The sequence below is a fragment of the Callithrix jacchus genome, chromosome 1 (genome assembly GCF_049354715.1).
Source record: "Callithrix jacchus isolate 240 chromosome 1, calJac240_pri, whole genome shotgun sequence".
Classification (NCBI taxonomy): Eukaryota; Metazoa; Chordata; class Mammalia; order Primates; family Cebidae; genus Callithrix; species Callithrix jacchus.
The window spans coordinates 170,223,330-170,238,110 of record NC_133502.1 but is presented as its reverse complement, the minus strand read 5'-3'; the positions used below and the strand labels follow the sequence as shown (position 1 = coordinate 170,238,110).

Below are 14,781 nucleotides of genomic sequence, written 5' to 3'. Positions count from 1 at the left end.
AACAACTCTCCAGCCCTCCCTGGCATGTAGGAAAAACTACCAGGCTTGGCCTAGCCACTCAGAAAGTTTAGGGAGGGTGACAGCCCCTCCACCCCCAACCCCAGGAAAAGAGCCCAACTCCCCTGCACCTGGGACTCCAACCCCAGACACAACTGCAGCAACCCTGAAGCTCCCAGACTCTAGAGTCCATCACAGACGCGCTAGCCCACTGCCCTTCCCCAGTCTCTCCATTCGGATCACTCCTGAGAATGTTTCAAGGCCATGACCCAGGCTCTCCCTCTCCCTGAGCTCAGTCTGTGCCTGGCTCCTCCTCACACGTGAACAGACCTATGCATCATGGCTTGAGTGGTACTGGTTTCTAACTGGCTCCGTACCTCCAACAGCGCCTCAAGACCCAAGTGGGAAATGATAATGAAACGAAAAGAATAAACGAGCTGAAAAGTGAGAATTTCATTCTCTAGGAAGTGCTTCACTCTGACTTACCTAATTCCTCCCAGCTCTCCACATCCAGGAAGCCCTCCCTAGCCCATGCTCAGCCCCCGCCACAGAATGTGGAGGCAGAAGGAGCATCTTCTTCCATCACATCTCTTCCACCCAAGACCTGGGTGCCATGCCACGTGGCTTCCTGGGACCATGTGGGCCATTCATGTTAGGGTGATCTAGGGATGGCCTCCTTCCCCCATCCTTGAGGGCCAGGTTTCCTGCCTCAATCAAGGACCAGCTGCTTGTCTGCACAACCCCAGCTCCTAGCACTATGCTGGTTGAATGTGGTAAGTAGGCATGGTTCCTCAAAAACACACACATAAAACTCCGTGACTTTGGTAAAATTAATTAAACTGTGTGCCCGGTTTTCTCATCTGGTAAACAGGGACACCACCACCTTTGGCTGTAGGACTCACCTGACCTGCAGCAAACTCTCCATACACAGCCCCAGTGATCAGCCCTGGCTGCCCCCATGCCCATCCAGGCTAGGCTGAGACTGCCTTCCCTGGACATTCTGTCCCTTCCCGCATGCCTATCCTGCCAGCACTTCTCTGGATGCTCCTGGCTGCTTCTGGGGCCCAGGACATTTTCAAAATCTGTCTCTCACTCTGCCCAGCAGATCCTTCCTGACTCTCCCAACAGTTGAGCTCTCAAAAAGCCTCTCTGCCAACTGACCCCAGACCACCTTACCTGCTCCACCCCATCACTCCAAGAGCAGACTTCAGAGTACAGGCTGTTTTAAGCAGGAATCTCACAGACTGCCATTTAAGAAGAGATGGACAAATCTAGGAACAAATGCTGGCATCCTAGACTCCAGCCCCAGTGGTCACCCCAGCTCAGCTATCTCTTCCATTCCAGCCACCATTTGGGACAGAGTGGCTTTGTGGCATACAAGGCTCCCTCCTTGTTAGCAGCCTGAGCTCAGAGAGGCAGAAGAGTCGAAGATGTGAAGGGAAGGAGCGCAGGGTCAAAGGAGTGTGGACCTCCATGGGCCTCTCCTGCTTCCCAGCTTCCTCTGCCATCAAGTGGGATGCCCTTGCCTCCTGCCAGAACTTGCTGAAGATGCATCATAGTAAGGCACTCCCCATCCTGATCCTGGACAGTTGTTCAGCCACCAGCTCAGCCACCAGCACAGCCACTGAGTGCCTCCACTAGGTCAGCACGAAGCATGTGGGGCTATGGGCCTAAGGATGTCAGCTGCCCCTTCCTCCCAAATCCTGAGGTCTGGAAGTCCGCATGGGGCACCAAAGCAGCTGCTTCTCAGACTGTAACTAGCAGGAGACAGCCAGGAGTGTCCAGCAGCAGCAAGACCACAGGAAGGTGGTTATTAGTAAGCCCCAGGGTTCCAGGCCACTGGCACGGGCAGAAACTCAATGACACCATGTCGAAGAAAACCAGGAGTGTGGTTACCGAGTTCCGCCTGCTGCTAGTGACCGTGCACCAAAGCTACCTGTGGCTCTCAAGTACCTGCTCACCCACCATACCACAGCGAGCCCACATACCTGGGAAGTACACGTAGCAGGCACTGGCTCTCCACCTCTGACCCTCACACAGCTAACTGCAGTAGAGAATGAGGCTCTGAGACCTCCAGGGGCTTCCCAAAGCCAGGGTATCAGACTTCAGGGTCCGCCCTTTCCCCCCTCATTCCACACTGGCTGACTCCAGGCTAAGCTAAGCTAGCCCTGTCTGTCATTTGTCACCTGGCCCACAGGATTCCAACTGAGAAAGCAACATACTTAAAATCCAGCTTTCCAAGGTACATTTCCAGGTTCCAACCCAGCCATACCAGCCCTGCTTGGCCCTATCTGGCTCATAATACTAAACCGCATGCCTCTGCTCAAGGGGTTGCACTCCAGCAGCCTATCTGTCAATGCCTGGCTCAAAGGCCACCACCTCCACAAAGCCTTCCCAGAACCGACAACTTCCTCCAGGCTCCCTCCAGGCTTTGCACCTATACACACGCCCTCTGCTCTGAGGCAGAGGCTCAGAGAGGTCAAGCAGCTTGCCTAAGGCCACGATTCACAGGCACGGAGGTGGAGCAGGACACCTGGCACTAGAGCTCTAATTCCAAACTCTCTTCTCTGCCTGTGGATGCCACAGGTTTTCACCAAACCTACAAAATCTTACGACCAAATGCACAACTTTTAAGTAACTACAGGAACCCTGGGTCACCAGAAATGTACTGAGAGCCCTGCCTTTGGCACCTCCTGGGTGGCTGTCTGTAAAACAGGGAGGACACCTACTGGCAGGCAGTCTCATCCACCCCCAGCAGTGGTAATGAAGGTTGTCAGGACCAACCTGCACTGAGACTTGGCTGTAACAAGCCCAATCCTTCCTCTGACTTCTCCAGAAATCGGTACTTGCCCAGTGAAGACGCTATCACACCAAAGTGATCTGGCTTCTGACAACCGTTTCAAGTATTTAAGCAGAGCCAAAACACACTCCTGGCCCAGACACAGCCTTCCCAATCTCCCACCCGCCTCCACCCCACCCAGCGGGCCTGGGCCCCAGGGACTAGGGAGTGGGAGCAGGAAGGGAGAAGAAAAAAGACAGTTCTGCTGAGGGGCTGGGGCAGAGATACCATGGTCCCCAAACCCCAGTGCAGCCCCACCCAGCCAGCTCAGAGCAAAGGCCAGCTCAGAGCAAAAGCTCCTCAGCTCAGAAAACTTGTCTATGGTCCCTGGCATTTCCTGGTTTTCAACGGAGCACACCACAGGGGCCATTGCGCCTGGGGGATGGAGCGACTCACACTGGGCTTCCTCTCATTTTAAAAACTTAGAACAGCAACAGCTCTTCTTGGTGTCCTGTTTTTTGGCAGGGCCATCCTAACTGCTTCTACATCTGCACAGAGGGGCAGAGATAGCATCACGGAGCACACCACAGGGGCAGAGGGGACTGGCTCCTGTGACAGTTGCTCACTGAGGGTATCTGCTGCCACCCAGCTCATTCAGGTCCCCCTGGACCCTAAGGCTGCCTCCCTCCCGGCTTTCCCAGCCTCCCTTGTTCTAAGCTCCACTCAGGCCACTCACCATCCCTCAGCATGGCCACCAGGCTCGGGAAGCCAAGTGGCTGGGCCAGCCTTCCCGCTGTCCACTGCTCCCTGCTGGCCCTGGCCAGCCCAGCCCCGCTCTGCTCCCAGACATGCCACTCCAGCCCTGTCCGCTGGGACTAATCATGGTTAGTTCAACAAAGGCTATGTTCCAACTCTCTGTAATGTGCTTTTAAAGGGCCAGTGTCCTACTTGGGCCTGCTGGGTCTTAAAGGTCCAGGTCCCTTTTTCCTGTACAGGAAACAGGAAAGCAAAAAAACACAACTCCAAAACTCATGATCAGGTTAGAGGCCCTGGGCTTCTAAGGAAGATTTTAGACACAATGAACAATAGTAAAACTTCAAATTCCATGAAGGTCTCAAAAGCTCAAAAATCAAACAAGGAAGCTAAACCTCAAGAATAAGAGAAGGGATGGTGGCCCTCTTTGGGCACTATGTGCTGGGCACAACACTGGGTACTTTATGGCCTGGTCTCATTTACTCCTCACCTCTCCAAAGACACGCAGTACCATTGCCCCATTTTTCAGATGAGGAAGCTGAGGCCGCAGGGGCTCCCCAGCTCGCCAGGACTTGCCGCAAGCCAGCAGTAAAGCTGGACCATACCCTGTGAGGTTGATCATGGCCAGTCTTCCTCCCACCTGCTCCCTCCATGAGGCCCAGCTGTTCCATGTCATCCAGTGTCTCTCCTTCATGAAGAAGAAAGAAGGGGGTGAGACGAGGAGTCACCTGTCACAGGTATCCCACCACCAGGCTTTCAGTTTGAGCCTCAGAATCCTGCGGTGTCAGGTCTATCTTTCCCTCCATCTTCCAGGTGAGAAGACTGGAAATCATGGCTTCTGACATAACACGAAAGGAGACAGATGAACACTAGGGGAAGGCGAAAGCAAAGAAAATGGGGGAGTCAGAGGGAGGATGGGGGGAGAAGAGGCAGGTGCAGGGAACTGAGGCAGATGGGGGCAACCATCCTTCCACGCCAGGACTCAGGCAAGCTGGCTGAGGCCCTTCTACTGTCCACAGGAATGAGACTTCTCCTGGGCAAGGGTGGGCAGGGCCTGACTAGCTACTGGAATAGGAGTAGGATGGGGAGAGGAAGGGAAGAGAGACTTGACTGGGTCTCAGCACCTGGTCTAAGGTATCCTCAGAAAAGCATGGGCCATTCTGGCACCTGGAGTGCCTGGGCCCACAGTAGGTGCATGTGGCTATCTTCTTTTTTTTCTTTTTCTGAGGTGGAGTTTCACACGTGTTGCCCAGGTGTGCAATGGTACTATCTTGGCTCACTGCAACCTCTGCCTACTGAGTTCAAGTGATTCTCCTGCCTCAGCCTCCCGAGTAGCTGGGATTACAAGCATGTGCCAGCATACCTGGCTAATTTTGTATTTTTTTAGTAGAGATGAGTTTTCACAATGTTGGTCAGGCTGGTTTCAAACTCCTGACCTCAGGTGATCCACCCACCTTGGCCTCCCAAAGTGCTGGGACAGGTGTGAGGCACTGCACCTGGCCCAGTGTGGTTATCTTCTATCAGAAAAACCAAGGCCAGGAGGCGTCTTCAGACCCGACTCTGCAGGAGCTGAGTCATTCAAGGATTTAGCACCCTCATTCTTGTTTCTATGATGCCTGCAAGTCAAATAAGTTTCAGCATGTATAGCCTGATAGTAAAGAAGATGACCTCTGAAGCCAGACTGAGTTCAAACCTGGACTCTGCCACTTGTAAGCTGTGTGATCTTGGACAGGTTAAGTCACCTCTCTGAGCCTCTCTCAGTTTCCCTTCCTATAAAATGTATATAATAATAGTATTTACATCAGAGGCTTGCCAAGAGGATACAAAACAAAGCCTGGCTGAGAGTGGGCATGTAACAAAGCCTAGCCTTTAGCTGGGGTGAAGGAAGCTGCCCCCAGATAGCTGGAGGCACAAACAGGAAACTAGCCTCTTGGGTAGTGACCCTGGCCAAGTCATTTCTTTCTCTCAGCCTGTTTTGTTCTATAAAAGGACCCTCCATGATTTCGAGGCAGGACTACCCCTCTGCCACCTCCCAGATGCCTGGTTCGCCCCATAAGGAGACAAAGACAGAAGGAGAGAAACACTGAGAAATCCTTTGAGGCCTGAAAATATCTTGGTCCCCCAGGCCCAGGCTAAGAAAGTCTGCTGGGTAGGAGGGACAGAGCAAGGGAGAAGCAAGAGCCCAAAGCCACACAGGTTGTCAGGAGGCAGCATAAGGCTTCGCCTCTCTGGGTGGGGACCTGCTCCCAGACTTCTCTGGGTTTGTCTTCCACTGCTCAGACACGGTCATGGGATGTGATCTGGCTAGCTCACCTTACCCATGGGGAGTTCTGCATCAGCCATAGGGCCACCCTACATGCCTGCTGCAGAAACAGCCTCCCCAGATGTTGGAGGCTTGCCACAAGCATCCCCAAGACCTGACAAGGTTCAAGGCTTGCCTCATCCTATCTTCCTGAAGAATGTATCTGATGTGCATGCAGGGAGAGGATGAGGTGTCAAGCATCAGAGGAAACAGGTGGTTGGGAGGCAGGAGGATGCCTGGGAGCCCTGGCGGAACATCTGGCCTCTATTCCTGAGAGGCGGTAGGAGACCCGGGTATCATAAACCCCACCCCTACTACCTCATCCCCAGGGACAGTCATTGAGCAGAGGCCCGATTTGGGGGTTTTGCAGGCCCAGGCTGCAATTCTGGTCATGTCACTTAGCAACTGTGGAACCCTGGGCAAGTCCTTTCACTTTCCTGAGTCTCAGTTCCCTCATGTATAAAATGAGGTAATACAGTATCCCCTGCAGGTAACAGATGTAAAAACACTGGTTAACCAGGAAAGGCATTTAACAAAGCAACTGGGAACCTGAAAGACTCAAATTATCTGAGTGCCATTCATTCAACAAACTCTGGAACCAACCAGGGGTTCAGTAGACGTTAGGTTGTCTCCAACGTTGTGCCAACCCTGCACCCTCAAGACAAATGCATTCGAAACCCCCGCAGAGCCAGCAAAGTCCTGGAGCAGGGTTGTTGGGGGTGAGGGTTCGAGCTCCTGGCCACCAAAATATTGTATACAAAATCTCAAACTTCTTCAGAGCCAAACACATAAAGGAGCCTTCCGGAGAAATGCCTTTAGTGTAAAGGAAGTCTAGCTCTGCTCTGGGAAAAAACCTTGAGGTAAGCCAGGCTCCAGGACAGTCTTAAATAGGGGCCATGGACCCAGAGAGACTGGGGCAAGGAAAAGCGTTGATGTGGGGAACACAGGGTCAGCAGACTCAGCGTGAGTCCAAAAAACATGACAGTCAGCGAGCCCTCCAGGGAGGGGATGGAGAGGGCTCAGAGAGCTGGGAAAGATCACTGTGGGTAGCCTGTCGGTACTCCTGAATCAGAATCTCTGGGCTGAGATCCACTGGGTCAGCTGCTGGTAAACCCACACTGTGGACAGAGAACATTCAGGCCGCTGCCCTGGCCCTCCCCTCCTCAACTCCCTGGTCAGCTGGATCCTCAAGCACTTCTCTGACCACTGCTGCCCCCGCCGCCTTCTCCTCACCTCCTTTCCCTACTCAACATACCTGTCTGTTCTGACCCCACTGGGTCCCCTTGAGGACACCAAAGGCCTCCATGTTGCCAAAGCCAACCAGTTTCTGCACCTTATCACCCCCTGAATCCAGCCACCCCGCTTCAGCTTTCCTCTGTCCTCACAGGCTGCTGGCACCTCACCTCCTTTCCTCCAGGTGCTGGAGGTCCTCAGGGCTGTTTCAGAGGCACTCTTCCTTAGCATAACACTTTCCTCTGGTGATCCTATCCATTCCCATAGCCCTAAATACCTCCGCATGCTCACGACTCCTAAGTGTATCCCCAGCCCTCCCCTCCTCCGAGCTCCGGACCCACACGTCTCCATGCCGGCCTGGCAGTGCCTCTGGGACACCTCACGGAGCTTTACATCTGAAATGTCCAGCATGGAGCCTCAGTAGCAAAGCCAGGAGCCCTTCCTTTCCCTGGCCTTCAGAATCCAATCCAACACAAATCCTGCTGCTACTTGCTCTGAAATCCCTCACCCTCGTTTACTCCTCTCCATCTTCCCCAGGCAGCCTGCTGTCCAGGCAGCCTCCCCAGCCATTGGGAGGCAAAGGGACCCTTCAGAAATGCAAATCAGATTACTGAACTCCTCATCTTAAAACCAGTCAATTACTCCTGACCACACTGAATAAATCTGAACTGCTCCCCAGGTGAAAGACATTGGCAGGCGTGACCTACCTACTCCCTGACCTCATCCAGCAATACCCAACACCTCCCACCACACACAGCAAAGTCTCTTGTTTCCTGCTCAAGGACTTTGTACTTGCTGCTCCTTGCTCCAGCACACTCTAACAGCAAATTGGCGGGCTTCTGGCATCTTCTGCAAATCAATCCCTCCCTGACTGCTCCATCTACAGGTCCTGCCCTGCCCCCATTACTCCCTAGTGAAACACTTGGCTTGTTTGCTTCACAGCATCTTTCTTGGTCTTGCAGCTAGCAAATATTTAAGTGCAAACTTATGTGCCAAGCACTATTTAGGCACGGGGAAGACAGGTGCTGAACAAAGCAGACAGAAATCCCTGACTCACATTTCAATAGGGAACTTCATCCCATTGGGAATCACTTTGTTTCCCCACTCATTTCTTATCTGCCTCTCCTGTCAGAAGGTAAGCTCTGTGCGGCCAAGCTCTACATGTTGCATTTCTGTATCTTCAGAGAGGGTCTTATGTGGTGTATGAGCTCAGTAAGTCCCAAGGAAATCAAGATACAAAAACAAAGACCAGGGAAGCTAAAGAACCAAACTCTAAACCCTGAGAGACACATGACATCAAAAGCCAGGTCTTCAATGCCTCCCATGGCCTCTCTCCCTACCCCTGGGGGCCTCAAGTGGGAAGAAAAGCTTCTATGACACCCCAGCCTTCTGGGGTCAGGCAGAGGCACATGTGTCAGCTTTGTTTAACTGCTGGGTAACAGATGGGTGATGCAGACCTGAGAAGTTAGGGAGGCTTCTTGAAGAAGTTAGATCTGAACAAGGCCACCCACACCTCCCTCCCAGATCTAGGGAGGAGGAAAACTAATTTGTGTTTTAGGGCTCCGATGTTCTGTGCTCTAACAGGAAAGAAGAAAAAAAAACTTTTACTTTTTATTAGTGTCTGGATCAATAAAAGTTTTAGGAGTAAAGCGTCTCTCCTGCAATACTAACTGCGCGTGCGCACTAGAGAGAGCGAGAGAGAGTGGGGGGGGGAGAGAGAGAGAGAGAGAGAGAGAGAGAGAGATGTGGATTATTAAATCTATCTCAGAGAGGCAAGGCTGGGAGAGATGGAGGGCACAGGAGCATGGGCAGCTTTCCTCTCACTTGTGCTGGGAGCCTCTGGCTAAAGTCCCTCATTAGCCCTGCAGACTGGGGTCAAGGCCCACTCCTCATGGTTCCCTGAGCCTAGGTCAGCAGCCAGGCCGATGGACGCCCACCTTCCAGGGTCCCCACAACCTTGCCTGCTTGGCTGTCTCTGTGCTGTGCCCTAAAGCTTCTCCCCAGCCCACCTCCCACCTCCAGGCTAGAAAGTCAAGGAGGGCAGGGCTTGCTTCCCTGGAAGAGAAGCCAGTTTAGCAACCCCCAGCCCCCACCTTCACTCTTCCTCCCAAGTCTGAGGGAATCTCCCATTCAGTCCCTTAAGCCTTGCACTTTCTCAGCACACCAACAATCCCTGCCCACTGAGGACTGAGTTCTGGAACCAGGCCTCCTTGGAGAAATAGTGCTCACCCTCCAGCCCAATCTACTCCCATCCAAAGCCTGTCTGACCCCATACCTGACTAGAGACCCACCCAAAGGGAAGGAAGTTTCCTTGTGGCTTCTGTCCTCCCTCCCACAGAGCCTCAAACAGACCTTTGTGGCGGGGGCGCAGGCCTCTCTGCTGACCTGGTTCTGGGCACTTGCAACCCCGAAGGCCCTGGAGCCAGATCTGGCTTCCAAAGATGGCCAGGTCTCCAGTGAGCAGCCCCTCCGGCCCGGCCCAGGATCTTGCCGAAGTTGTCACCGAGAAGTCCAAGGCCACAGAGGCCCATTCCTGAGGGTGGTGCTCACCCAGGCACCTCTCCTGGACAGATCAGGAGGTCTCTCGGGGCCGGCATCTAAGAGGTGAGCCTAGGAGGGCTTCCCCTTCCTGAAAAGCAAGTGCTGAATCTGTGTCTTCCAAGTTGAAATTTCAAAAATGACTTAAATAAACACCGTGGTGACAACATCTAAAGGTTTCCATATCCTTCAGGAAACAAATGGAAAATTACAGGCTTCCATACAGGTAACCACAAGGCACAACCTCCAAGTCCAAGAAGACGAGAAAGACTCCTGAATGCAAAATATCACTTCCAGCCACGGCAAGTCTCCCTCCAAGGAAGGGCCTCTGGGCAGGGTGCAGGCCGGAGCACAGAGCTCTGGGTCAGGAAAGAGGGAGGAGCCGTCCCTACAGGCTCCTCCCTTAAAATGCTGACTCCGCCCAAGGTCATATCCAGCCTCAAGCCCCGCCTCTGGGCTTTTGCATTTGCCATTCCGTCTGGTCTGTAATGCCTGGACTGGAGACATGGCTGGTTCCTCCTCATTCTGGTCTCAGACCAAAAGTCCCATCCCAGGAGAGGACTTCCCTCACCACTCTAGTTAAAGGGGCAACTCCCACCTCCCAAGTTACCACCCAGCTTCATTTTCTCCACGGAACTGCCCTGAAGTCATCTTGTTTGTTTCTGTTTTTTACCCACCATGAAAATGTCCGGTCCACGAGAACACGGGGCATGCCCTGGGTAAGCCCAACACAGCTCGAACCAGAGCCCGGCACAAAGTAGGCGCCCGACAGATGTATTGAATGAATGAATGCATTTTTCAAGCTGGTCTGAGCCAGGTCAGCCACAGCGGTGGAAAGCAGGTGCGGGGGAACCAAAAGACTTGGGGACGCGCCAAGGTAACCTCCCCCGAGTGCCGCTCCCAGAGCATTCCGGACTAACCTAGGGCTGCGCCACGCCCCAAACCCTCTCCAGCCCGGAAGTGGCCGGCCCCACCCCCAGCCCTCTGGGCACGCCCACCCACCCCACAGCAGCAGGCCCCGCTCTCCCCAGGCCCGGCAGCCGGTAGCATTCCGCGGCCACTTGCTTCCAGCTGCGGCCACTTCCCGCTCGCGATCCGCCGCTGCTCCTCGGGTGCCCTCCGGGGCCCTCTGCCTTGCAATCTCTTCCCCAACTTCGTGCGAGTCTGGGTCCTCACCGACTCCGACAGTCCCTCACTCGCCCGCGGCCCGACTCCCGCGGCGCATTCCAGTTCGGCCCCACCTGCCCCACCCCAGCTTCCTCGGGCTTAGACCAGCGCAGCCCAGAGACCTAACCTAACCAAGGCAAACGCTTTCCCTTCCCCACATTTCCATTCAAACATTTTACCAAGTGAACACAACTGAGGTCCAGACAAGATCAGGGGGTTGCCTACCAGGATCACCTAACCCGATTCCCCACCCTGACTTGGGACTAGACAGCCTAAGCTGGGAAGGGCACTGGGTTCCCAGGCAGCAGTCCCAGGGTTCACGTTTCTGCTCTACAGCGGCGGTTTTCTCTTCTGGAAAGCATCTGGCTAGTCCAGCAGGACAGAGGGTGCAGGGAGGGAGGAGACAGGCAAGCTGTGTGAGCTGCCCAGGTTCAAAAGTGAGCCCAGAAGCCTGGGGGAGACAAACCCCTGACCCACCTACTGGCCTGGAGATTCATCCTTGGGTTACTTACCAGGCCCTAACTGAAACAAAAACCCCTAGGGGAAGGGCACACCCAGACAACCAGGTATTTTTGCCTGGTGTCACCACTTCCCATCCCACTAGAGAAGCCACCACAATGGTATCCACTTACTGAGTCTCTATCACATTCAGGGTATCATACCATCACACCTCCCTCCCTTACAGACACCAGCTAGAGGTGTTAGCTACAGGTCTGCCTCCAGCAGAGGCCAGGAACCCAAAGCTCCACAGCCTCCTAATGTAAATATAGATGAACAGAAGCCAGTGGGAGAACAAAAGCCACCACCTGGAGTCCTGCCTAGGTCCTGCCGGGCTCCTCATCCTCCACCTTAAGGCATCACAGACCCCAGGTCAGTCCTTGGCAGTTGCAGCCTGCTCCAGGACTTCAGCAAACAACACAGAGCTCCTACTAAGCTGCAGGCTGTGTCAGGCACTTACTGTGTACAGGCAGGCAGGAGACTGGCTTGGGGCAACTGCAGGGCTGGGAAGAGGTTTTACTGTGACCCCAGCAGCAGCTCCCAATCTGGAAGGTCCCTGACTCATTCTATCCCCTGCTTGGTCCTAGGCTCCAAGCTCAGCTCTGCTGTGCACACCGGCAATCCAATACCACACAGTCTGCCCATGTTTGCATCCATTCACACCTCCAAAGCCCAAAGGGCTACCGGGCTCCCCCTACTGCCTAAAAGGCTCCCAGCCAGAAGTGCACTTACAGTGTTCTGTCCCCTTCCTTCTGAGTTTTCCCTCAGAGTTTTCCTCTCTGTTTATCCAATGTCTTAATAAAGTTTCCTAGCAGAAGAAAGGTCTCAGAGAGGTCCTGGGGCCAGAGAAGCCCCTTTGGCTCCAGAGCAGCCAAGCCAACAAAGAAGGGGAAAGCAGAGTGCATCCTCTGAGCACCACTTCCCTCTGGGGTACAGGTTCCAAGTCAGGTCTGCTCCCACTGATTTCACAATCATGGCAAAAAACAGGCAAGGCAGATACTATGACCACTTTATAGATGAAATCAAGTCTGGAATAGGTAAGTCATTTGCTCAAGTTGACCCACCTATATCTGAAAGTGTGCCTCACCCCTAGACAACTGTTTCTGCACCTTTTACTTGTCCCTTTTTATTTCCCTCCTCAATCTGAATACTCCTTCCACCTGGAAGCCTTCCTAGATTTCCCTCAGGCAAGAAGCCATCTCCTGTTGATTCATCCACGCTGTTATAGTATCTTGTTATAAGAAAACAGGGCCCTATGACAGGGCCTTTTCCTCTGCATGACAGCTCTCATAGGAGGGAGTCACGAGCTAACAAGAAATGAGCCTACATCTGAGGGTTAGAATATGTCCATCTCCAGTGGGTATCCCTTCCTCACTAGCTGTCTGCCATCATGTCCTCTGTGGCTCCCTGCTCCTAGCCCCTTGCTCAGAGGTCTGCATAATGGCTTACAGACTCCTGTCAGCAACATTTTTAATAACACATAAAAGTACAGAGTACATAGTGACCATTCTTGGCCACATGCAGCTGGGCGAATTTCAGAGGCTGCCCTGATTCAGTCCCTCCTGGTTTCAGCATCTCCTGTGGCCATAGAACAAGCCCAGAGCCTTGGGCCTCTCCCAACAGTAGGTCCAACCTGTCCCGGCACACTCCTCACCTTTATACCTGGAGGTTGTCACTGGCAACAGTCACAAGGCCTGCCTCCTTTTCGACTCTTCCCCATGCATGTCCTGCCTTTCTCATAGTCACATCCTTGCTTCCACTAGGCTCCCCTCCTGCCCCCATTTCTAATTTTCATTCTCCTTTCAAGGCCCAGCTCAACTGCCCCCACTTGAGGGAGGCGTTCCCAGTGGCCCCGGGCACAGGAAAGTGCACAATCTCTCCCTCTCTCTGCCTGAATGCCGGGTCTGACTCCCCCCTCCTGGGTACTGCTGCCTGCCCGGCCGGGCCTTCCTTAGGGTCTGTCCATCTCTGGTTCTCAGGGCCTAGGGAACCTCATATATGAGTGATGGAGAAACATACACTACAGGCTGTCTTCTCCCTAGAGCTCAGGGCGTTCCTGTCTTGTTTTCTTTCAAATCTGAAGATGTCCTCGGCAACTAGGCTAGGCTCTGTGGGGGACTCTGGAACCCTCTCCCCTCAAAAAGTTTCCCATTTCCTTGAGTGACAAGAGAGTCTGGGCCACAACTGTCAAGGAATACCTCCAAGGAATGCCTGCACAGCTCCATGGGGAGAGATGTATGCATCCTGGGAGAGGAGACATTTCTGGTGACCAGATGTCTCTCTTCTTTATAGAGGCTGAGCAGATGAAAAGAGGCTCTTTCTAAAGCAGGGTGCTGCTAAAACCCACCAACTGCTCCAGGATACGTCTGTAGGACACAAACAGGTACAGGACCAGAGAGGGACACCCTGTGGCAAAGTCAGCCCAGGGTCTGGCTGTTCATGGACAAGGGCTTCTGAAGAGACCACAGCTGTACTTAGCCAAAGGCAAGAAAACAAACTTGGTATTAGATTGAGGGCCAATTCAGGAAGCAGTTTGAGTGCACCGGCTGTTCATTTATGTGAGCACATCTATGCTATTGGTTTTATCATCACCAACAAGCAGCAAATGTGTCCTGGCACCTGCTATGTGCCAGACCCAGCACTAGGTATTTTACAGACATTATCTCCTTTCATTCTCCAAAGAGCCATAAGCTGTGGGTACCCATGCTATATTTTACTAAAAATGAAGCAGAAGCACAGAAAGGTTGGACAAGTTGCCCAAGCTCACACAGCTAGTTACTGGTGGGAGCTGCGATCCTAGGACCATAAACAACCTGGCCCAGCCTGTCCCTCGGGTCTGAGCTGCCAGTGTTCAACATTTCAGAGCCTCTGCTCTCTGTTCCTGCCCCTCAAGCTCCCCACTCACCTAGTTTTGAGCTGTGTGGGTGGTTAATGTATGTGCTAGCCCACAGCCTCCCCACTCCCTTGCTCCTCACCATCTATTCAGTTCCCCCAGCTCAGATTCCTTCTACCTCCAGACAAGCCAGCCAGACTCCCGCCCATCTGGCTACTGCTGCCCTGCTACCAGCCTGGTCGCATCCCCTCCGCCTGCCAGTCCCCAACCAGTGTCTTGTGGCGATGGCTTCGCCTGGCAAAGAATCCTGGAACCTTTTCCCCACAGTGATGTTGACACATGTTCACTCCAAAAATGTAATGTTTCCATCAAAACATTTAGTGGGAGTAAATTCCCACCCATGCGACATCTCTAAAAAATATAGAGTAAATCTACTCGAACAAGCCGTGAGACATGGTCAGCATTTTTCTTTCTTGGTCGTCACAGTGCCAAGTGCTGGGTAACACTCAGCACAGTGTGCCAGGGGCTGGATGCTACCAAGAGGCAAGGGAAAGAGGACGGTTACAATTTATGAGCCTGTGACTGCTGGTTCTACTGTATAAGACGCCAGGTTCAACCTGGGCAGTCCCTTCAGCCCTGACCCCAGAGAGTCTAGTGCCACTAGCTGGGCTCCCACCAGAG

The 14,781-nt window shown here is 53.3% G+C and overlaps 1 protein-coding gene across 50 annotated transcripts in view; it reads right to left on the bottom strand.

Annotated features, from left to right (window-relative positions):
- The window catches only part of DAB2IP (DAB2 interacting protein), a 211,232-nt gene that overhangs the window by 37,607 nt on the left and 158,844 nt on the right, over window positions 1–14,781 (bottom strand). Inside the window, exon 1 of one of the 50 annotated variants that reach the window (XM_035256323.3) lies at window positions 9,417–9,955. The exons of the other annotated variants lie outside the window; for them this stretch is intronic. Within the exon in view, the coding sequence (XP_035112214.1) occupies window positions 9,417–9,595 (179 nt within the window). The 5' untranslated portion in view covers window positions 9,596–9,955. Of the gene's footprint in view, window positions 1–9,416; window positions 9,956–14,781 lie in introns of those variants that run through there. 50 annotated transcript variants of the gene reach the window in all.